At 38.0% G+C, this 22,541-nt stretch overlaps 1 protein-coding gene across 2 annotated transcripts in view; it reads left to right on the top strand.

Moving 5' to 3' along the window:
* Positions 1 to 22,541, top strand: part of TRIP12 (thyroid hormone receptor interactor 12) — a 92,217-nt gene that overhangs the window by 33,936 nt on the left and 35,740 nt on the right. For both annotated transcript variants that reach the window (XM_070945988.1, XM_070945989.1), the window contains exons 5-17: positions 5,308 to 5,413; positions 8,321 to 8,457; positions 13,549 to 13,632; positions 14,609 to 14,704; positions 15,304 to 15,452; positions 15,941 to 15,976; positions 16,255 to 16,350; positions 18,039 to 18,131; positions 18,269 to 18,430; positions 18,874 to 18,942; positions 19,030 to 19,195; positions 22,007 to 22,124; positions 22,250 to 22,406. In XM_070945988.1, the coding sequence (XP_070802089.1) occupies positions 5,308 to 5,413; positions 8,321 to 8,457; positions 13,549 to 13,632; positions 14,609 to 14,704; positions 15,304 to 15,452; positions 15,941 to 15,976; positions 16,255 to 16,350; positions 18,039 to 18,131; positions 18,269 to 18,430; positions 18,874 to 18,942; positions 19,030 to 19,195; positions 22,007 to 22,124; positions 22,250 to 22,406 (1,469 nt within the window). The remainder of the gene's footprint in view (positions 1 to 5,307; positions 5,414 to 8,320; positions 8,458 to 13,548; positions 13,633 to 14,608; positions 14,705 to 15,303; positions 15,453 to 15,940; positions 15,977 to 16,254; positions 16,351 to 18,038; positions 18,132 to 18,268; positions 18,431 to 18,873; positions 18,943 to 19,029; positions 19,196 to 22,006; positions 22,125 to 22,249; positions 22,407 to 22,541) is intronic.

Genomic DNA, 22,541 nt, shown 5'->3' on the forward strand with positions numbered 1-22,541 from the left:
CCTCCATGTAAGAGTACTCTTTCCAATGTACTAAATATCGTACTTTTCCTCTAGAGAGTTTGGAGTCAAGGTTCTCGTCTATCTTGTAGTGGTCATTAGCCCTGGGCCCAGGGGATTCGGTCGGAGCCCTAGTGGCCTCCACTGGTTTTAGCAGACTATGATGGAACACAGGATGGATTTTGTCTAATAGGGGTTGTAGTTTCAGGGCCAGCGCTGCGGGGTTGATAATCCGGGTCACTGTAAAATGTCCTAGGTATTTGGGACCCAATTTCTTACTGGGTGTCCTTATCTTTAGTTACTTAGTGGACAGGTATACCCGATCCCCCACTTGGAACGGTTTCTGGTCTGCCTTTCTTTTATCTGCCTGCTGTTTATAATCCTCTGTGGCTCTCTGTAATGCTAGTTTGACTTGGGGCCAGACTTCCCCAATCTTATCAGCCGACTTATTCAGGGTCACTGGGTTTTGGGGGTTAAGCTCTAGTTCTGGAATAGCAGAAAATTCTCTCCCAGACACTATCTGGAAGGGAGTGAGACCAATACTGCGGTGTACCGTGTTATTGTATGCTACTTCGGCAAATGGTAGAAGGCCTGCCCAGTCTGATTGCCTGGAGGAAACGTAACATCTCAGGTAGCGTTCCACCATAGCATTGGTCCTCTCGGCTGTTCCATTGATGCTAGGGTGGAAGGCTGAACTTAACCCCTGTGATGATCCTATTAGTAGGATGAAGTTCCGCCAGAACCTGGCGGTAAACTTTACCCCCCTATCCGAGATAATGCAATGGGGTACCCCGTGCAGGCGGTAGATGTGTTGAATAAACAATTTCTCTAACTGCTGTGCTGATGGTAAACCGCTGCACTGTATGAAGTGTGCTTGTTTTGAAAATAAATCTATCACAGTCCATATCACTGTATGACTGCTGCTATCCGGGAGGTTGACGATGAAATCCATGGCAATTTCATCCCATGGCCGACCAACCTCGGCTACAGATTGTAACAAGCCAAGAGGTTTACCCAGCCGTGGCTTGGTTAATGCTCAGACTGGACAACTCTTTACATAAGCCTCAATGTCCATGCGCATCCATAGCCACCAGAATTGTCATCTTGTCAGGTGTAATGTTTTAAGGAAACTGAAGTGACCGGCTGGTTTAATGTTATGGCATCTCTTTAACACTGGAAGCCAAAGGCCAGTGGGAACATACTGCTTATCTTCCTTCCAGGCAAGGCCCTCCCTGTGGGTTAATAATGTTTTATTGTCCACTAGCCAAGAGTCAGTTGACAAGGCTTTGCGTAGTTCGGCGTGCCAAGGGTTTACTGGCTCATTGCCTTTTATCTGTCCTACTGACTGCCTAAGTGGTATTATGGCTTGTATCACTTCTTCCCATTTGCTGTTGTACTGGGGCATACGGGACAAGACGTCGGCTAGAAAATTATTCCCAGCGCACTTGTTTTGGAAACAACTTCCGGGGTGTCTGGAGGGCTTCTAAATTTTGTGGTTGATCCATATCTCAAACGGCGTCCCTGCGTCCTCGAATAGATTTCGCCATGTGAGGAGTGCCCATCGTACTGCGAAGGCCTCCTCCCATATCGCTCAGCCTCATTCTGTGGGCATGAGCTTCCGGGATGTGTAAGCACAAGGCTGGAACCTACTTGTTCTTTTGTAACAAGACCGCTCCTGCAGTTACATCACTTGCATCTGCCTGCACTATAAAGGGCAATGTTGGATCGGGGTATTTTAGGACTGGTTCATGGGCAAACAGCGCTTTTAGCTCTTCGAATGCTCGCTGACATGCAGTCGTCCACGTCAACGCTTGCCCCGGGCATGGTTTTATCGTGGCGGGTTTGGTACTCAGTAAGTCTGTCAGGGGCATCGCCACCTGAGCAAATAATGGAATAAACTGCCTGTAGAAGTTGCAAACCCGAAGAAACTGCAACTGTTTCTTTGTTCTCGGGGCTTGCCACTCCAACATCGCCCTGACCTTCTGAGGATCCATCTCCACCCCCTCACCAGATATTCGGTAACCCAAATAATCCAACTCTGTTTGGTGAAACTTGCACTTACAGAGCTTCGCGAACAGTTTGGCAGCCAGCAGCTTTTGCAACAACTGGTGTACTAATCAGGAGTGTTCCTCCATCATTTTGGTATAAATTAGGATGTAATCCAGGTATATAAATACCCCCTGTACAGATACTCATGCAGTACCTCATTTATCAACTGCATGAATATGGCCGGGGTTCCCTGCAACCCGAATGGCATCACTTGCAACTGATAGCTCCCCAGGGAACAATTGAACGTTGTCTTCCATTCATCCCCGGTCGGATATGCACCCGGTAATAGGCTTCCCACATGTCGAGCTTAGTGAAAAACCGGCCCGTCGTAAGGTGGCAAGTAGATCTTTCATTAGTGTAACGGATATAGATGCTCCACACACACTTCATTTAGTTCACGGAGGTCTACACACAGGCGTAGACCGCTGTCCTTTTTCTCTTCGAACAGGATAGCACGGCCATGCGGGACCTGCTGGGCCGAATGAACCCCCTGGCCAGGTTCCTGTCTATGTAGCGTCTTAACTCCTCGAGTTCCTTCGGTGTCATCGAGTACATACGGGGCTTTGGCAGTTTGGCTCCTGGTATCAACTCGATGCCACAGTGTGTCAAGCGGTGAGGTGGTAGGACCTCACACTCTTCCTCACTAAAGACGTCTTCCAAATCCCCGAATGTACTTGGGAACCACCCATCCGTGAGTGCCTGTTCCTGCTGTACACCCCCCTCCGCTCCTATTCCCCCTTTCACCTGACTCCGGATTGGTGGCTCAGGACCAAGTGCCATCCTTAGTTTCTGGAACTCCTGTTCCCACCAGATGGTTAGTTCTGGTAGTTTATCCAGCTAGGCTAATCCTAAAATGATAGGTTCAATCATCCTTTCCACTACAATAAGCTTGATGTTTTCCCAGTGGTCTCCCATTTCTAACCTACCTGGCTCAGTGACATGGGTAGCAGGTACTCCGCCAAGTGTGGAACCATCCATTTGTTCAAACTTAATGGGCTGACGCAGCCTTGTCATGCGAAACCCCAATTCATCGACCACAGCATGGTGCATTAAGCACCGGGTGCAGTCCAAGTCAATTAAAGCCCCCTGCCTAACCCCTGGGATGTGTGTGAGTTCTGAACGGTTAATGGGACCATGAAGAGACGAACAGGGTTACTTACCATTGGGTCATTCGGGTCCTTGTTGTCGCTGTCACCGGACACAACCGGTAATCGTCCAGTACTTGGTGGGCTCCCGACCTCCTTGGTTGGTGTATGGGCATCGGTGGGAAGAGTCTGCGTCACTACCTGGGATCATTCCGGAGTTGGGCAGAGCCATTCCCTGGCTTTTTCCCCAGTCACCAACTGTCTTGGGGCCGGCGTTCGTGGTGGACACTCTGCAGCTTGGTGAAAATTCTGTGACCACCTTGTTTTTTCTCAGATTTCAGTGTAGTAACTCAGCTCCCTTTCTCTTGCCTTAAATGGATTCATTAGTAGCCATAGTAAGTAATTTACCTAGCATTGTATAGTGCTTTAGTTTAACCCACAAAAGATATGCCTTAGCATCCAACAAAGCAAATATGATACCATACCTATACATTGTAAAAGAACCAGGACTTTCTTGGGATTATGTGACAGATGCATGGGAGTAACCATGCATCTTTGGAAAAAAGAGTCATATATAGATAAACATTGCATTTATGCTCCATTGCATTTCGAAGCATCCTTTAGAAATTGAATTCAAAGCATTGCACAGTCCTAGCTATGAATCATGCAGTACTACACTGATTTAAATAAATTTAAATAAACCCATAAACAGGTCCTTGACTTCGTTTTTCTTCTTTGATCAGTGCTAAAAATTTATAATTTGACATGTTTAACTTGTACAGAAATAATATCAGTATATAATATAGTATATAATAATATAGTAAAAATACTCTTTCTCCTTTCCCAGTATTTTGCCTCCTCCCCTGCAAATTAAAAGAAAATTAAATGAGATGGCATTAGTTAGTATAAACTATTTTTAATTCTAATGTTCCACTTTCCACTCATAAAAGAAAAGGTATCACTCATGTCCCCGTATTCTCTCCAGGAGAAGGAAAGATTTTTTCTTTCTACGATCATGCATATGGGAGTATCCTAAAGTCTGTCAGCACTTTCTTTATTATTTTCCATAGTTTCAAGAAACTTCCTTCAATTAAATTTTGGAAAAAAATTATAGCTTAAGTCATACTAGTTATTGAGATATAAAGGATTTAGTTCCTTTCGTTTTGTGCAGATATTTATGACTTTCTAAAAAAATCAAGCCACTCCACTTTCTAATTTCATGTAAAAAGTATTTTAGCTTCAGCAATGATTGAAAATTAATCCCTGTTTGAATTTCTTGTATCCCATCATATTTTGATGATTCTCTCTATACATCCATTCTCCACTGCAGAATAGTTAGGTTGTTGACATTAGAAAGCAATTTCTTTAACTAGTGTGATATATCAAAATGTTCATATATGGACATATTTTTTGATATGAGAGATTATTTAGTGGTTTTTCATTTCATACAAGGTATTCTATGTAATATTGTCAAATATTTTGATATTGAACTAGTTTCCAAAAGTTTCCTGGGCACAGAACAGCACTGTTTTGAAATGAAATTAGATTGAAATATGTTGTTTCAAATTTGAAAATCATAATTTTAAACAAGGCATTTCAAAGTCAAAATGGTTTGTGTATACCTTTCAATAGATTGAAATAAAATAGTTGATTGAATTTTTTTCCCCCTGTCCTCCGCATTAAGTATGTTATGGGCTTCTATAAATCATAGCATGAAGTTGTACATACCATGGGATATGCAGTTGTATGCGATAAAAGTTAAGAAAGAATTGATAAAGTTCAAGTCAGTCATGGTAGTTCAGTGGGTTAATCATTCTTAGGCAAATAAATCTGACAAAATTGTATTTATAGAGAAAAAAGATAGGCATAGAGGAAAGTCAGAATATAAATCTAAGAAATACCAGGTTATTTTTTTTTTACTGGTGAGAATATTGAAAAGCTTTTCAAATATCATGTAAATAAATGAACACAGTAATAGTATAATGTATAGTGTATTTATAAAATAAATACATTTTTAACCTTACCATATTTTTGTTTTTCTTAAATCAACTTTGTAGAAGTTCTCTTTCATGGTGGCATGAGTAAAAAGAGCGAGGAGCGTAATGGGAACATTTCATGTTGGGAAACTTGTGAAGAAATATAAGCTGTCATTATTACCCATTTTCTATTTGTTTAGGCTTGAGAAAAGCTACAAAAAAGCGCAGTGAATCACCACCTGCTGAGCTCCCCAGTTTGAGGCGGAGCACACGGCAAAAGACCACGGGCTCCTGTGCTAGTACCAGGTATAATGTGATATAAAATTACTAACACTTTAAAATAGTTGAAGAAATTGCATTTGGGAAAAGCTTATAAAGAATTTGAATGAACATAATGGACAGTTTATATTTGTGTGCCTGATAGATAGTATGTTTAATTTGACAAATTTAATGATTTGAGAAATACTATAACATAAAATCACAGTTTGAAATAAGTAATTGTTCTCAGTACTATACTAAATTAGCAAGTCCACACTAAATACTTTGCTGATTTTAAATATGATAACTATATCCAGTTCAAACAACTTCCTTAATCATTTGAGGTACATGTGAACCTATTCCACATTTTTGCCATCCTCTTTCTGTTCCACCAGGCTCATTTTGAAACACTCTGAGATACAGCACATCTTAAACTATTGTTTCCCATTACATTTAACCCAGAAACTATCAGATTTCAGATAGTTAAATTTCAGTTAAAACAGGATCTTACACTGTAGTTTAACATTTCATAGTTTGGGATTTAAAAGAAATAATACCTAATTCAAGACACATCAAGAAGGAAAGCAGATTGTAACAAGGTTAAGTTATGACTCAATTTATATTGCTGACATACAAGCATTTGAATTGGGCCATTCAACAATTACATGAATTTCCCTTTCAAAAATACATTCTGTAGGAACTGTTTATTTAAACCAGATCATTTCTAGGAGAGTAATTATCTATTGTATAAGTATAGGTTGTACAAGCATATATGTTAAAAACTTAGTTTTTAAACTTTAGTTAAAAACTAAAAATAAAGTTTAAGTAAAAGTCCTGAAGTTGTCAGTTAGTTGTGCAGAACTTTATACAATATTTAAACATAAATAAGGCGATTGCTCTACCCTTCTGAAATAGCTAGGTTAGTTGTTTCTCTCTTTTAATCTTTTGGAAGTTTGTTAGGAATAGATTTTTCTGATGAACTTTTAAGAACAGAGGGTGAATTTGGGGTTGCTGATCTTTTGCCAATTTTTAATGCGGCAGTTTAAATAATATTATTTTTCTTGCTGTGATTTGGGTTTTGTAACTGTCAGCTTCCCAGAGTGCTTTGATAATGTTATTTAATAAGTCAACAAACTAACCAAACCTTTCAAGAAGCAATATCATGCTACATATTTCAAACACATTGAATAGCATAAAATAGTGAACTTAAAAAAATACTTCAAAAACTAGTAGAGGTGACTGCAAGAGGACAGGATTTGAATAGGATTCAAATATAGGTAATGGGAAAAAAGTATGAGAAGACTGTGTACTAATTTTCTCAATATAAAACAATATTGACAATATAACATATAAAATATAACAGTGTAAAACTCTTTAGTCAAAGAAGTTATATGGCTGATGGAGTATTTAAATATCTCTTCCACAAGGAGGTAGAAAGACTTCGAAATTAACATAGAGAAAATTGAATATTATGCATAACTTTATACATTGAAAAAGTGATGTTTGGTAAGCTGATAAATAATATAGTTGAAGATACTTGAGTGGTTGGCAAATGTAACAGATCAAGTAAGCTAAATGATGTGGATTTGGAAAATAAGTGAAGATGTTTCTAAGGGACATAGGAATAAAAATAAAATATTTTTGAAAAGAAATATTTTGAATCAATCTTAATAGATTCGCTATGATTTAAACTGCATAGTTCTTGGCAGTAACTACAAATAGCTTTGAAGTTATGACTACTAGTTTAGCAATCATTCAAAGTTACAATGGCCCTGAACAAGTGATAATTTTAACCAGTCCACAAACTTCTGGCAGTTGCAGCATTTCCCAGTCACCTGTTCGTAACCCAGGTGCTTGGCAAACTTGCATATATAACAGTTGCAGCATCCCACAGTTACGTGATCACATTTGTAAAATTCCCTACTGGCTTACTACAAGCAAATTCAATGAGGATGCAGGCAGAAGAGGTTGCAAGTTGCTCCTGTAAGTTGCTTCTTCCACTTTTTCTCCTAAGAAGACCTGCTGCGGAGTACAATATCTGTAGCATCCCCCCATTCCATAAACTCATGCGTGCCTCCTCCCACTGGCCCACCCATGATCCATAGCATCCACTGACACCCAACCCCCACCCCCCGGGCTGCCAATGTGCCTGCACTCTATTGTGTATGTGGCTTCCACTGGCAGCCTGCAGTCTCCCCTGACGCACTAGCACTACATATCTGTGGCATTCACCCCACCCACAATGGCATATTCCTGAACTCTAGTCCCTGCCTGTGACAGTTGCACACATCCCAGCAGCACTCATGCATCCTCTTAAGCACTTAGCCTGGGACTCCTGTCTCTTCCTACTTAATGACTTGTGCCATCCTGGAGTTACGACAGCTACCTGAATTACTGTCACTAAGTGACATTGCGCTTTATGACTGCATCACTTAACAACAAATGTTCTGGTCCCAAATGCTATCATAGCCCGAAGACTACATGTAGTGTTGATTTGCAGGTGAAATAATCAATTGCTTTTGATTGGAAGCTGCCCAGAGCATCTATAGGAATGTTTTAAATAAATAAAAAATATATAATTTAACAGAAGATTAAAGATTTTTGGGGTGGCATCTGAAATATTTGTTTACTCCTAGCTCCTACTTCAGTGGGAGGTTTTTTTTAAAAAAATGTATCTATATTTCTGCAGGAAGTCTTTAATTTGCTATATAGATTTTGAAAATAGATGGACATTAACATGGAAGTATTTTTCCATGAACTAGATTGTTAGAGTTAGCTAAGCCAAGATGTGGTGGTATTGATGGTATATTTCTTATATATAGTTGAAGTTGCTTTTTAAAGTATTTTTGAACATACAGTGAAAAAGTACTACTATAGGGCATATAGGGTTTAATTTGAAGCCATTGTAAACTAAAAACATAATCTAGAAGGTTTCTGATTGTACCTGTTTTTTAGTCGGCGAGGCTCTGGCCTGGGCAAAAGAGGAGCAGCTGAGGCTCGCCGACAGGAGAAAATGGCTGATCCTGATAACAATCAGGATGGTGTTAATTCTTCAGCTGCACGAGCTGATGAGGCTCCACAAGGAGCTGCAGGTAAGGAAAACAGAATACCTATAAATTCTAGGTTACTTTCACTATATAGTGCTTTCTTCTAATGCAGTCCTGGGTTTATCAGGAAATACTGTGATGGAACTGATTTTACTAGTCGTGTTTTAAAGAAATCCTGGTAGAGTTTCTCCTTGTAAAGTTCATGGGTTGAGCACAAGATGACAGGCGTTCTCTAAAGTTGGCCTTCTTTTGTGGAATAGTATTCATCCAGAAGAACAGAAATAAACATATTTATTTATTTATTTTATTAGATTTTTATACCGCCCTTCTCCCACTGGACTCAGGGCAGTGAACAGCTAAGAATAAAAAAGATCATATTCAAAATTTAAGAAGAATTAAACAAATTTTGGTCCAATAAATTTAAAACATCCCGACTAAAATCAATTAACAATTAAAAATATCTAAAGGGTGTGTGTGTTAAGCCAGCCCGGCATGATGAAATAAAAAAGTTTTAAGGGCACGGTGAAAAGCATGGAGATCTGGGATCCTTCATATCTCCGGGGGTAGGTCGTTCCAGAGGACAGGTGCTGCCACAGAGAAGGCCCTCCCCCTGGGGGTCGCCAGCTGACATTGTCTGGCTGAGGGCACCCTGAGGAGTCCCTCTCTGTGGGAGCGTACTGGCCGGTGGGAGGCTATCGGTGGCAGAAAGCGGTCCTGTAAGTACCCAGGCCCTAAGCCATGGAACGCTTTAAAGGTGGTAACCAACACCTTGAAGCGCACCCAGAAGACCACCGGGAGCCAGTGCAGCTCGCGCAGGAGGGGCATCACATGGGAGCGCCCCATCGCTCCCATAATCCCCTGCGCGGCCGCATTCTGCACCAGTTGGAGCCTCCGGGTGCTCCTCAAGGGGAGCCCCATGTAGAGAGCATTACAGTAGTCCAGGCGGGAGGTGACGAGTGCCTGAGTGACCGTGTGTAAGGAGTCCCGATCCAGAAAGGGACGCAACTGGCGAATCAGGCGAACCTGATAACATTCTGATTACATTCTATAACCAAGTTACGTAGATGATATTTCAGTAAACCTCTATTCCACCTAACTGTTAAAGGAATCTGTCTTTTATTTTCTACTGTGATTTTATTACTTTTTTCCGTCTTCCTGTTATAAATTTCCTAGAGTCCTCAAGATTTTGAACACTTTATAATTATTGTTAATAAAGTAAGTATATAAGCATTTTTTAAAATTTGAATTACAGCTATCCTTAACTTATGACTGTTCATTTAATTATGATCTGGAATTATAATGGCCATGGAAAGGGTGCTATATGGACTGTAAAACATTGCTGGCCATTGAAAATGTGGCATTACCACCCCTGCAGTCATGTGATCTGGGTCCTTGGCAACCTGTTTGCACTTACTATCAGTTGCCAAGCACCCTGCAGTTACATGATTGCTATTTGCGAAAGGAGCTGAACTCCCTCAGGAGGGTGTAGAAATGGAGCTCAGATCCTAAGGATTTCAAGTTCTCATTCTGCAACTTGTGAGAACAGTTCCTGCCAGCGCATGGAGAGGGCCGCATAATTGCTCTGGCAGGATAAAGAAACAGAGCTCAGATCCTAAAGATCTGAGCTCCTTTCCTGTAGCCTGCCAAAGGAGTTCTCTTCCACAGGGGTGAAATGTAAAATTTGTTACTACCAGTTCTGTGGGCATGGCTTGGGGGGGTAATGTGACTGGGTGGGCGTGGCCAACTTTAAAAAAAAACACTTTTCAAAGCATTTTTTCTAATGCTTTGAAAAACCTCTGCCGATCAGGCAACTCAGCTGGGATCGTCAGAGAGACTTTTTAAAAAATGTTTTGAAAGGCCTGTCTGCCAATCAGGCAACTCAGCTGGGATCATCAGAGACTTTTCAAAGCATTTTTTTTAACCACCTCTTCGGCCAAAAGGTTGCAGAAAAGCCTCTGACGATTCCAGTTGAGCCGCACGATCATCAGAGGCTTTTTAAAAAAACTTTTAAAAGCATTTTTTCGTCGGAAAAGGGTATGGGGTGGGGGACAGGGATTTTTGCTACCGGATCAGGCGATCCGGTCCGAACCAGGAGCATTTCACCCCTACTCTTCCACGTACAAGGGAGCTGAACTTGGCAGGCAGCTCTTTCACTCCATCTCCTTTACAACCCAGGAAATGGCTTAAACACTACTAACGGGAGTGCCGGGATGGAGTCATTGAGTGAAGCGATCATGTAGGCCTCTCACCTAATGACTGCTTCACTCAGTGACTCCATAGTAACTGGGATTCTGGTTCCAATTATGGTAGAAAGTTGAGGATACTGATATAGCTGTTAAACCACTTATGTGTTCTGATAAATTTAGGACTTTCATATCTAATTTATGATATAAATTGAGCTTATTTAAACAAAGAAACAACTAAAAGCTTAATACTCACCATTTCTAAAACATTGTAGATAGCTAAAATAATACTTTGAAGTCTTTTTTCTATATTTTTAAAGGAAAAATTACATTTAGAAAGCTAGCTGTACAACGTGATTGCTGTGTACTTGACAATATTGCTAAATTCTACAAGGATAGACTTATTTGATTGTCCATCCCAGGTGCCTAATGGATCTTCTTGATTTGAGAATACTTGATCCCCCCCTCCCTCCCAAAAGTTACAGTGGCAATCATTTCCCCAACATTTTTGTGGCAGAAGACTTAGTAGCATTCTGGAATATAGGACCGAATTAGACCTGAGTGGTTTTCCAAGTTGCCAATCCAGATATTTTTCCTTGTTTACTGAGGAGCTTTGGGAGATGAAGCAACAGAAAAAAGGTATTTGACTGAATACAGATGTGAACTTGGGTTTGAGACTATACTGTGGCAATAAATATGGAAAAAGAACAATTTTTCATGCTTTTATTATGTCTTTATACTGGCTGGATGTTCGGTTTAAAGTGTTGCAGCTCTTTGGAGGAAAATAGGCTAAAATACCATGTTTTGAGTCACTGTGAGGGGTTTGTGGGCTAAAATCACTCAGATTCACTCTTAATTTGAATGTTAACTGTTTGTTAACTGGTTATATCCTATGAAGATAAATTTGCAAGATTATGTGGGATTATTTTAAAGGGGTCTCTTAGTCTGTTAGTCCTGATTTCTGCAAAATTAGCACAGCCACTTACATCTTGAATCCCCATTCTTTCTTCTGGTTGGTGAAAAACTCCTAAAGTGTGACAGAATGCTAAGTTTGGATGGTAATGAATACTTTCTGAGGGAAATGTGATGCTGCCTGCTTTGAAGGAGGCATGGTGCACTCTGTTATCAAGAAGCCTTCACTTGACCTAGTATTTTAGATTAGCTATTCACTTGTGGCCTTCACTTGACCCAGCAATTTAGATTAGCTATTCACCAGTCTGTGATCTTTCCTTCAGGGAGAATGTTATTGAAAGTTTGAGGGTTGATGGGTGCTGAGATTGGATGGAATTCTGGAGAAAATAGATTATTCTTTTCAGTCAAGGTTTAGGCTCAGGTACAGAGAAATGAATTCACATTGGTCTCTCTCAAGAACAACTTGGAGAAATTAAACCCCCTGGTTCTGATTGATTTCTCAGTGGCTTTCAATATAATTAATCATGGTATCCTTTTAAACCATCTGAGATATTTGATATTGGGGGCATTGTATTGTGGTGGTTCTTTCTAAGTAGTGATTCAAATCAGTGGTAAGCATGAGAGGACAAACCTTAAGGCCTTCTACTGTGGAGAGACATAAGGTATGGTATTTCCCCTCTTCCTATTTAAGACCTAAATGAAGCTGCTCAGGGTGGTCTCTACTAGGATAGATTCAGATATCACCAGTAAGCAAAGGATACTGATTTATATCTTAATTCTGGGCTGAACATGAGACATTGTTGAGTATATATGGAGACTGTGAAAGTATGGAAGCCCTCTGTTTCCAAAGATATTCCATGTTTAGCTCTGGACAGGGTCACACTAACCCAATCAAAGTGTATTGATAATCTAGAGGTCCTCTTAGACCAGGGGTGTCAAACTGACAGCCCACGGGCTGGATGCGTCATGGGTAGGCCACTCCCACCCCAGCTCTGAAAAGGGAAAACACACATTGTCATGATTTAGCAATTAATTAATTTAATTGGAGCTTCATGTTTCTTCTTGACATATTCTCTTTCTAATAACATACAGTTGTTCAAGGTTTTATCATTGAAATTAAGGAAAAGCCCTTATCACTATTAATTAATTTGAGATGACAGTTGCTATTGCTTGTTAAGTGAATATAACATTTGAGAATGGGAAAATATCTCAAAAGAACCTTTAACTTGTTTCCAGTGTCTTTAGTACAGTTTAAAAGGAACCAGGGTTTTCCTATAGTGATCCTAGTTAAATACATTTTTATCTGATATATTTGTATACTTTGATAAAAATATTGTTAAATGCAGTTAAAGAAATTAAATTGTTGTCAATGTGTGATGATTAATAAGCTTATTTTGTATCTTATTTTCTGATTTAAATAGAATAATGATTGACATAGTTTTCTATTTTTGGTTAAGCTGCAATCTTACACATACTTAATAATAAATGAAACCCCATTGCAATCTAGAACTTAATTCTGATCACTGCATTGTGCTTCTTTTGGAAAAGTTTCTTAAGAGATATGAACATGTTCCTTGATTTTCATGGAGGACATTTCTTTACAATAGTAATTTTCATTCTTTCTTGTGGTGTGTGCAGATTTTATACCAATACTTTTTGGTGTGCATTTCAGATCTGTATACTATAATTTCAGATCTGTCAAGCCCTTGTGATGAACACTTTACGCTAATCATATTTTGTAGAGTTGTCAGATTTCTGTTTACCTGTTTTTTCTTATTTCAAATAAAAATCATAATAAGTAAAAATTCAGAATGTTTCAGTCACATGCATGGTTGAAAGCATAAACCGGCTGTTCAAGTGCAGTCTTGCCATACTGTGTAAGTCAAAACTAAAAATAAACCTGCTGTTTTGTATGCCCATTCCAATTCCTACTGGGGTTGTTAAAGGTTTTCGTTCACAACTTTGGAAGGAAGATTTCTGAGTTTGTAAGTATGTAAGCTGCATGACTTACTAATGCCATTTATTTTGTGTTCTTCATTAGCTTCTAGTTCTGTTGCTGGGGCTGTGGGCATGACCACCTCTGGTGAAAGTGAATCAGATGATTCTGAGATGGGAAGATTACAAGGTATATACTAAGCTTCCATTATATAAATAACAATTTTAAGGTTACAACTCTCTAGATTTCTTTTAAACAGTTGGAGTCTTTCTTAGAAGCCTTTTCTGATGTTCACTTCAATTTTTTTCTATAACTTGAAGAAAATGCTTGGTCATTTTTGACCAAGTAATTAAAGGTCTGCTAAAACTAGTGACATATCAATCATCTTTGGTATAAATGAATACATTGAAATTATTATTACGATTTAAATAAGCATATTAATACAGTTGTAAAATCCATTTTATTTTAGGGAAAATGGGTTTTAGAAACTGTTCTACTTCTGTAGCATCCTGTTTTCTCTCATTATTCAAAGGTATTTATTACTAGAGGGACTCCTGCAATCTATGTAGCTGTATAACTTTCTTTAGAACTCAGTCCCCTTTTATTCTCAAAGATGTTTTCAGTTCACCTAACCAAAATACACAAGTGTTGAGGGAATCTTTGACTTCCAGGTTTTGTTTGTACTCCTATTCTTAACATTCTTGACTATTGGCATGCCTATTAAAGTTCTTGGAAATCAAAATCCATTATTATCTATAGGAATGTAAATTTTCCATTCAAATTTTGCTATTTTTAATATGGAAGAAGAGCAAGTTTCCTCGATTTTGGCTTAGATAAGTAAAGGTAAAGTAGGATATATCTAACAGGACTATTTCAAAATTTTACAAAATTTAAAACTTTGTGCAGAAACAAAAAGATGTCTGGTCATTAAAATTGCATAGTGATAAATTACAATGTTAGTGGCATTCAAGAGAAAATTGCTTTATGTCTAGGATTCTACAAAAGTGAAATATATATAACTGGGCCTAATAATTAATCTTGTAAAATAAAAATGCAGCATAAGTTTCAACCATTTAAATGCTACAAAATGAAATTTTATATTATGCAAATCATAGCTTGTAATATAATACAAAGAGTTTAATGAAGTTTTTATTTTTATTTCTAGCTTTGTTAGAAGCTAGAGGACTCCCTCCACATCTGTTTGGTCCTCTTGGCCCTCGAATGTCTCAGCTATTCCACAGAACAATTGGAAGTGGAGCTAGTAAGTAGACTGATTTGCATATTTTACAGTACTTTAGGATAGTGAGTCTTCATTTTGTAGGATTATAATCAAGCACTAAATTCTTATCAAATACTGCCTAATGGTATAGTTGGAGATACTGTATCCATGGATCCCACCCTATTAACTTTCAAGAAGGCAGTAAAGACTGGCTCCCCCCAGGTCTAGGATGTTGATGAAGCTGGCATGGGGTGGTGATGAATTAATTTTATTGGGTTCTCATTGTAATTTTTAATAAGGAACAAATAAAGTTATTATCTATTATAATCAAATAAATGTGAAAATGTGAAAAAATAGCAATAGCACTTAAACTTATATACCACTTCATAGTGCTTTACAGCTCTCTTTAAGTAGTTTACGAGTCAGCATATTGCCCCAACAATCTGAGTCCTCATTTTACCAACCTCAGAAGGATGGAAGGCTGAGTCAATCTTGAGCTGGTGAGACTCAAACTGCCGGCAGTCAACAGCCAGCAGAATTAAGCTGCTATACTGCATTCTAACCACTGCGCCACCATGGCTCTTAATATGCTTTGAATTTCCCTCCCTCCCTCCCTCCCTCCCTCTCTCTTTCTTTTTTAGGTTCTAAAGCTCAGCAACTTCTACAAGGGCTTCAGGCCACTGATGAAAGCCAGCAGTTACAGTCAGTGATAGAAATGTGTCAGCTATTGGTCATGGGTAATGAAGAAACTTTAGGAGGTTTTCCAGTCAAGAGTGTTGTTCCAGCTCTAGTAAGGATATTCATTAATTCATATCAACTTTTACCTTTGATTCATTGTAATTTCATGAAAGACCAAATGGATCAATTGAAATATGTACATAAATGGAAGCAGTTATTTTCCCCATGTTCTTACTTATTTGAAGGGGTCCATAGCATAAAAAATTAAGAACTGTTAGATTAATCCTTAAACTATCTTAAAATAATACAGCAATGTACCTAAAATAGAAACATAAATTGTTCAGGATGGGGAGATGCTAAATTTTAGAAATACTTTTTACTAGCCTTTCTTGCTGACAGCTGTAATTTTTGTGCCACCTGATTATTGTCTGCTCAATATAATACAATACACACTTCATTAATCTATTACTGAGAGTGCTAATAGGGAATATTGTATAAACCGTAAAGACATACACATAATTGCTGCCTTAAGCTTTTGAAGGAAAGAGCAGTATAAATCAATAAATAGAATAAAGACTATTCTTTTTCTATTATTTATAGATAACTTTGCTACAGATGGAGCACAACTTCGACATTGTGAGTATTTCATCTTGAATGTATACCCTACATTTTGAGGGCAAATGTCTAAATGCGCTACTTATCTTCAGGGTTCGATTCAAGATTAGAAACATTTTGTCTCTAAAATAATGCTTATGGGAACTAGCAGTAGAAAGGAGAAATATTTAATATTCTGCTTCTGAGCTTCTTTGGGATTTCTAGTTAGCTATACTATGAAAGAAAATACTGTGCAAAATAAGCAAGCTTTTGTGCTTATGGTGTGATCTGGAAGGACTGCTTTTGCATTGCTTTCACAGATGAATCATGCTTGTCGAGCCTTAACTTACATGATGGAAGCACTTCCCAGATCATCTGCAGTTGTGGTGGATGCAATTCCTGTTTTTTTGGAGAAGGTAAAAACTGATCAGTCAAGAATTGCAATAAAAGACATTGTCAATTAATGTTCTCAAAGTCATTGTTCATTGGCTGTACTTAATACTAGCCTGTTTGTGGTACAGGAATTCAGAATTTCCTATAAGTTCTTTGAGAAGTAAATAATTTTATAATTTATATTTATAGCTGAATATTCTTAATTGTTCTTTCAGTAGGGATAGAGCAGGAACACTATAAAATATAGAACTGGTGCATTTGAGAATAGAAAATTGGTTTTGAAAAAGTTTAATTATAGAAATGTGAAGTCTGTCTAATATTGATCAGATAAATTGTAAAATTTAGATTTTTTGCCTAGTATTCCAAGCATTGTTTGGAATACAATGAAAACTTGAAACATATTTGTTCCCTTGTGCAAAATATTTTCTTTTTTGTTTCTATTTTAATCTCCATGATTAATTATCTTTGGCTTATTTAATTGTTTTCTTATATTTCTTCCTGATTTGTACCCAAACATATTATCATAGTTAATGTATATTTATGATACAAGTGAATATCTTCTCCATGAATCTAGTATTAATTCTAGTAGATATATATTGTAGTAGATCAGATTTTTAAGTCTAGATCAGTGCTTCCCAAACTTTGTCCTTCTTTACCTGAAACTGTTTATTAGAAAGTCCTTGTTACCCAATATAGGTAAAATACTCTTAAGTCAATTTAATTTTTCCTCTTGTGATTGGGTAATGGTTTTGTGTGTTGTTACCCAAAGAGAAACCACTTTTATCTACTGTATTTTTCAGAGTATAAGACGTTCCGGACTATAAGACCTACCTTTTTGGGGGCGGAAAACAAGAAAAAAAAATCTGCCTCTGCCTCCCAGCAATTTGCCTCCTTGCAGCAAACAGCGAACAGCCTGTTTCATTTTCATTTTCAGCACAACCGAACCGATTAGCACAAGAAAAAAAAAATCTGCCTCTGAGCAATTTGCCTCCTTGCAGCAAACAGCAAAGGCTGAAAATGGGGCACGCAGAGGCAGCAATAGGCAACGGCAATCCCTGCAACCTGAAACAGCTGATGGTCGGGAGGCCGATCCAACCGACAATCAGCTGCTTGTGCTAATCAGGTTGTGCTGAAGCTGAAACTGAAACAGGCTTTGCTGTTTGCTGCAAGGAGGCAAATTGCTAGGAGGCAGAGACCATAGGGTGGGGGCTGGCGGATGGGTGCAGCTACATTCAGTGTATAAAACACACCCAAATTTTCACCCTCCTTTAGCGTGTGTGTGTGTGTGTGTGTGTGTGTGTGTGCGTCTTATACTCCGGAAAATACGGTAATTTTGGGTAATTCATCCAAGTTTGGAAAGGGCTGTTCTAGATTTTTTTCCTAGATTTTGAGATTATCCATGAGTGTCAGAGGGAATGGCAGCTAATGATAAGTTATAATGATAACTAATAGGGTACCTTTGATCATAAATTCAATTCAGGAAGTAGTTTTAGTTTTCTTTTAGAATTTCTGGTCTTTTATATACTTTAGGCTTCTGAGTATTTTGAAATGCCTTTTAAAAACTGCTAAAATGAATGAGAAGAAAAAATTGAATTGAAAATGTAAGTGATTCCTTACATAACACGAACATTGAGCATTTGGAAGTGTTTGCTATTTTAGACAGTTATCTCGATTCATTGCATATGACTTAAATAATTTTCATTTGTTCTAGCTTCAAGTTATTCAGTGTATTGATGTGGCAGAGCAAGCATTGACTGCCTTGGAGATGTTGTCACGCAGACACAGTAAAGCTATTTTGCAGGCAGTAAGTATTGCTTCCAGTTTAAAAAAAGTTACTGTTACAGTGATCATCTCCCTCTCCCCCCCTCTCCCTGCCTCCTTCCCTGGATGAGATAAAGTCTCTTATGACTCAAACATTTTTTTTAACTTTTGTTTTTATAGGGAGGCTTAGCAGACTGTTTGCTGTACCTGGAGTTTTTCAGCATAAATGCTCAGAGGAATGCATTAGCTATTGCTGCCAATTGCTGCCAGAGCATCACTCCTGATGAGTTTCACTTTGTTGCAGATTCTCTTCCACTGCTTACCCAAAGGCTAACCCACCAGGTTGGAAAATCTTTTGAACTGTTGTATGGTTTAAGGCATTCATGTTGTATGGTTCAAGGTATTTCATATTGTACATTTGTATTTTAATTCTGGCTGTACACCGCCCTGAGTCCTTCGGGAGAATGGGCGGTATATAAATAAAATGATGATGATGATGATGATGATGATGCAGAATTTCCTGTAATTCTAACTGATAATGAGATCTATTATGGGAGAAAATACTTCATATCAGCCTAGCTTTACAGCCAAAATAAAAAAGCAATTGTTTCAGTTCTTTGGGTTCTTTTTTCTTATAGGATACTGGAGCTGAGTTAGATGTTTTTGTGTATTTCTTGGTCACTATCTTTGAGTTCTTAGTGAAAATTTTCAGGATTTGGTTCTTGAAATGCCTGATGATGTATATTTGTATATTAAAACATAATATTTGTATTCAAACCATATAGGATAAAAAGTCAGTAGAAAGCACTTGCCTTTGTTTTGCACGTTTGGTGGACAACTTCCAACATGAAGAGGTAGTGTCTTTTTTTTTTTTCTTCAGCATAATCTTAAAAAGGGTTGATTATATGAAATATTAATAATTTATCTTTCTTTTCTCAAAGAATTTGCTGCAGCAGGTTGCTTCTAAGGATTTGCTTACAAATATTCAACAACTCCTAGTAGTGACTCCTCCAATTTTGAGCTCAGGGATGTTCATCATGGTGGTGCGCATGTTTTCTCTAATGTGTTCCAACTGTCCTATGCTAGCAGTTCAGCTTATGAAGCAAAGTAAGTTCATGTGTCAATTATTTTTGTTTACTAGCTGGTAGTTTTTATAGATGAAGTCCAGTGAATCAGTAAAGTGCCCAGCTGGGAAAAGGATGATGCATAGGATAGTAATAGAAATTATTTTTAAGAAGCTGACAAGGATACTGCAGCACATTTCTTGAGGAAAAGTTTATTGACATTATCTGGGAATAAAATCTTGTAGGCCACTACGTAGCAAGACCATTCTATCAGTATAGAAAGAGAATAACATAATTGTTAAAGTTGAAAACAATAGAATAAAAGCAGATTAGATAAAAACCAGATAAAGTGAAATGAATAATATTTTTAAAATCCTTGGCTCTGGAATGTCAACATACTGGGTGCTATGTGAACTCCTTTGGTAATGACATTTAACAGCTGAGAAACACACACAAACGGAACACATGAAACAACATCAACAGAAGATACATGAAACAATCAACATCTTCAAAAGATTAAAATTCACAAGGGAAGGGAAAAAAAACCCTACCACAGTACAGGTAGTCCTCAATGTAAGAGCACAGTTAGAACTGGAATCTTGGTCAGTAAGCGAAACAGTCATTAAAAAGTTGCCCACATTACTGCTTCTCTCAACCACTACAATCCCGGCACTCCCAGGTGTGATTGTTAGTTGCTAGGTAAATTGTGTGGGGTGACTCGGGGATAGGGGGGGATCCTTGAGGCTTCACTCAGGAGCTGAAAATCCTCCCTGCCAAAATCCAGGCAGGATTTTCAGCCCCTAAGGGAGAGACAAACATGGCCTTTGTCAGGTCTCCCAGGGCTTCCCCTGACATATCTCACATTCTTTACCTTGCAATGTTGCCTTTCTGCTTGAATCTGCTCCCTGTCATTGGGGACTGGCTAAAAGAGCTCCTACCAAGAGAATTCAGCTCCCTTTTAGCCAGCCCTCAGAGACAAGAGTGAGTCTTTTCAGCAGACAGAGAAGATTGCAAATGGGATTTACATGATAAAGGCTGGAAGTCCTTTATGGGCTGCCATAATTCCAGACCATTCTTAAACTAATGGCCATAAGTCAAAGACTACCTAGTACTCTTCCTGGATATTCCTATCAACAACAAACGTGGCAAATTAAAAGCACCAGTATATTGAAAAACCATCCATTCTAACCAAGTGCTCCACTACCAAAGTAACAACCTCACATCCCATTGAAGGAGCTATGTAAAAACATTATATACATGAGCAGAAACATACTGCAGCAACTCAGAATGCCAGAAGAAGGAAGCAGACTGCCTATACAGCACCTTCCAACAAGAAATATACCCACCCATCTTTTATCAGAAAGTGCCTTACCATTCAATCCACTACAGTATAACCAACAGTATGACAAGGGTAACACTGCCATACATCAAATGCACAAGCAGCACAGACTAGTACAACCACATACTACTACCATAGTACACAAATCAATGAAAGGCCTCCAAATCATCTTAAATAAACCAAATTATCTAGTTATGAAAGAAGAAGAAAAAAACAGAAGTGATGTACAATACGTGTAAGAACTGTAACAACCACTATGTAGGACAGACAGAATATACAATGAAAATTCCTAAATTTCAGAACATATGAACAAACTTAGCCATAGTTTCAACTGGAAATCTGTGAAGATGGTAGACCAAGTTAAATCCAAAAACCTTCTGGAATTCCTGGAAGCTTGGCGGACAAATCAGCAGGGACATAGAGATAAACCACATTTACATACCATTCAAAACAGACAAAAAAGTAAAAAAACAAAAATGACCAGAACACTCCTTGTCAGCAATCAACACCCAAATAAAGATTAAGACAAACAAGCAGTAAAGATTAAGACAAACAAACAATACCCTAATAAGGGAACTACCAACTCAGACAAACAAGCAGTAAGCAATAGCTTAATCAAGGAACTACCAAGGAGAAAACAACATCCTCATCGACCCTGACGGCAAGTTACTGTATATAGAAAAAGAGCAAACTCCATTCCCTTCCAGCACTGAAGATGTTATCTAGCCAAGTAATGAAATCTCTGCAAGAAAATAACAAAGCTCACAGAGCACCAAGCACTCCACACATACTGTACTAAGTTTTATTTAGAAAAGAGCCTCCAAAGATCTGTGGTGATCGGTATCGGTGTCATACCAAGTAATGAAGGTGTTCAAAGTACAAAAACTTATTTGTTTGAATTGATTTTGTTTGTTGTTGACAAAATTAATTATGAATGAGGTGTCAGAAGATTGGGGGAACTAAAAGAAAGTAGGACCTTAATATTAAGTCTGTATATTTGTACAGAAGGGTTTCATTCTAAAAAAAATGTGATGATTTCAAACTTCCTGAGAATGCCACAATATATCTTTCAATTGTTGTATGCCTATCTTGTAATGTGTCATATCTTTCTGCCTTCAAGGGCATGTGAAGTAATCAGTGTTGTGGTTTGGCTTTTTTCAATTGTTGTGTCTAGGAACCTAATTCATGTAGTTAAAAATTGAGTTTGCATAGCATATTCAATTTATTTATGTTCTGACATTGCATTTGTTTATTTTATCAAACACAGTTGTTCATAGGCTATTTATTCCAGCAGATTCATGGCATTTTACAAGTAAATTTATGGAATCATCAACAAATAATCTGGGTTTGCATAAACCAGAAAAACCCTACATATACAACCATTTTCCCACACATCTTCCATATATTAGGCAAATTTAAATCATGTAAATCTGCCTAATGTATGTTTTCAAAGCAACATGTTGATTATACATTATAGCGGAAACTAATATTCTAATTGTGTGGTTTTTATTAAAGACATTGCAGAAACTCTTCACTTTCTTCTTTGTGGAGCCTCAAATGGGAGTTGTCAGGAACAAATTGATCTTGTTCCAAGAAGTCCTCAAGAACTGTATGAACTTACTTCACTTATCTGGTAGGTTTCATCTGAAATTATTATCCAGTTTTTGTCCAGGATCATATTTCATAATACCTAAAATGAGATGAATGCTGTTACTAAAACACACATTTACTGTTAAAATGTTGACTTGTTCTTTTTAGTGAATTGATGCCATGCTTACCTAAAGAAGGAATTTTTGCTGTTGACACTATGCTAAAGAAAGGAAATGCGCAAAACACAGATGGTGCAATATGGCAGTGGCGAGATGACAGGGGTCTCTGGCATCCCTATAACAGAATTGATAGCCGGATAATTGAGGTAGTAACATCAGCATATAAACATCTGCATTTTATATAGGGGGTTGGACATCACTTATCAGCCACTGTCATAAATATAACAACTTCTAATCAAATTTCAGCTGTGAATTACAGGTAGATCTTTGGAATTAGCACT

The sequence above is a fragment of the Pituophis catenifer genome, unplaced genomic scaffold (assembly GCF_029215685.1).
Source record: "Pituophis catenifer annectens isolate HBS135680 unplaced genomic scaffold, rPitCat1.0.hap2 SCAF_6, whole genome shotgun sequence".
In the NCBI taxonomy this organism is placed as follows: Eukaryota; Metazoa; Chordata; class Lepidosauria; order Squamata; family Colubridae; genus Pituophis; species Pituophis catenifer.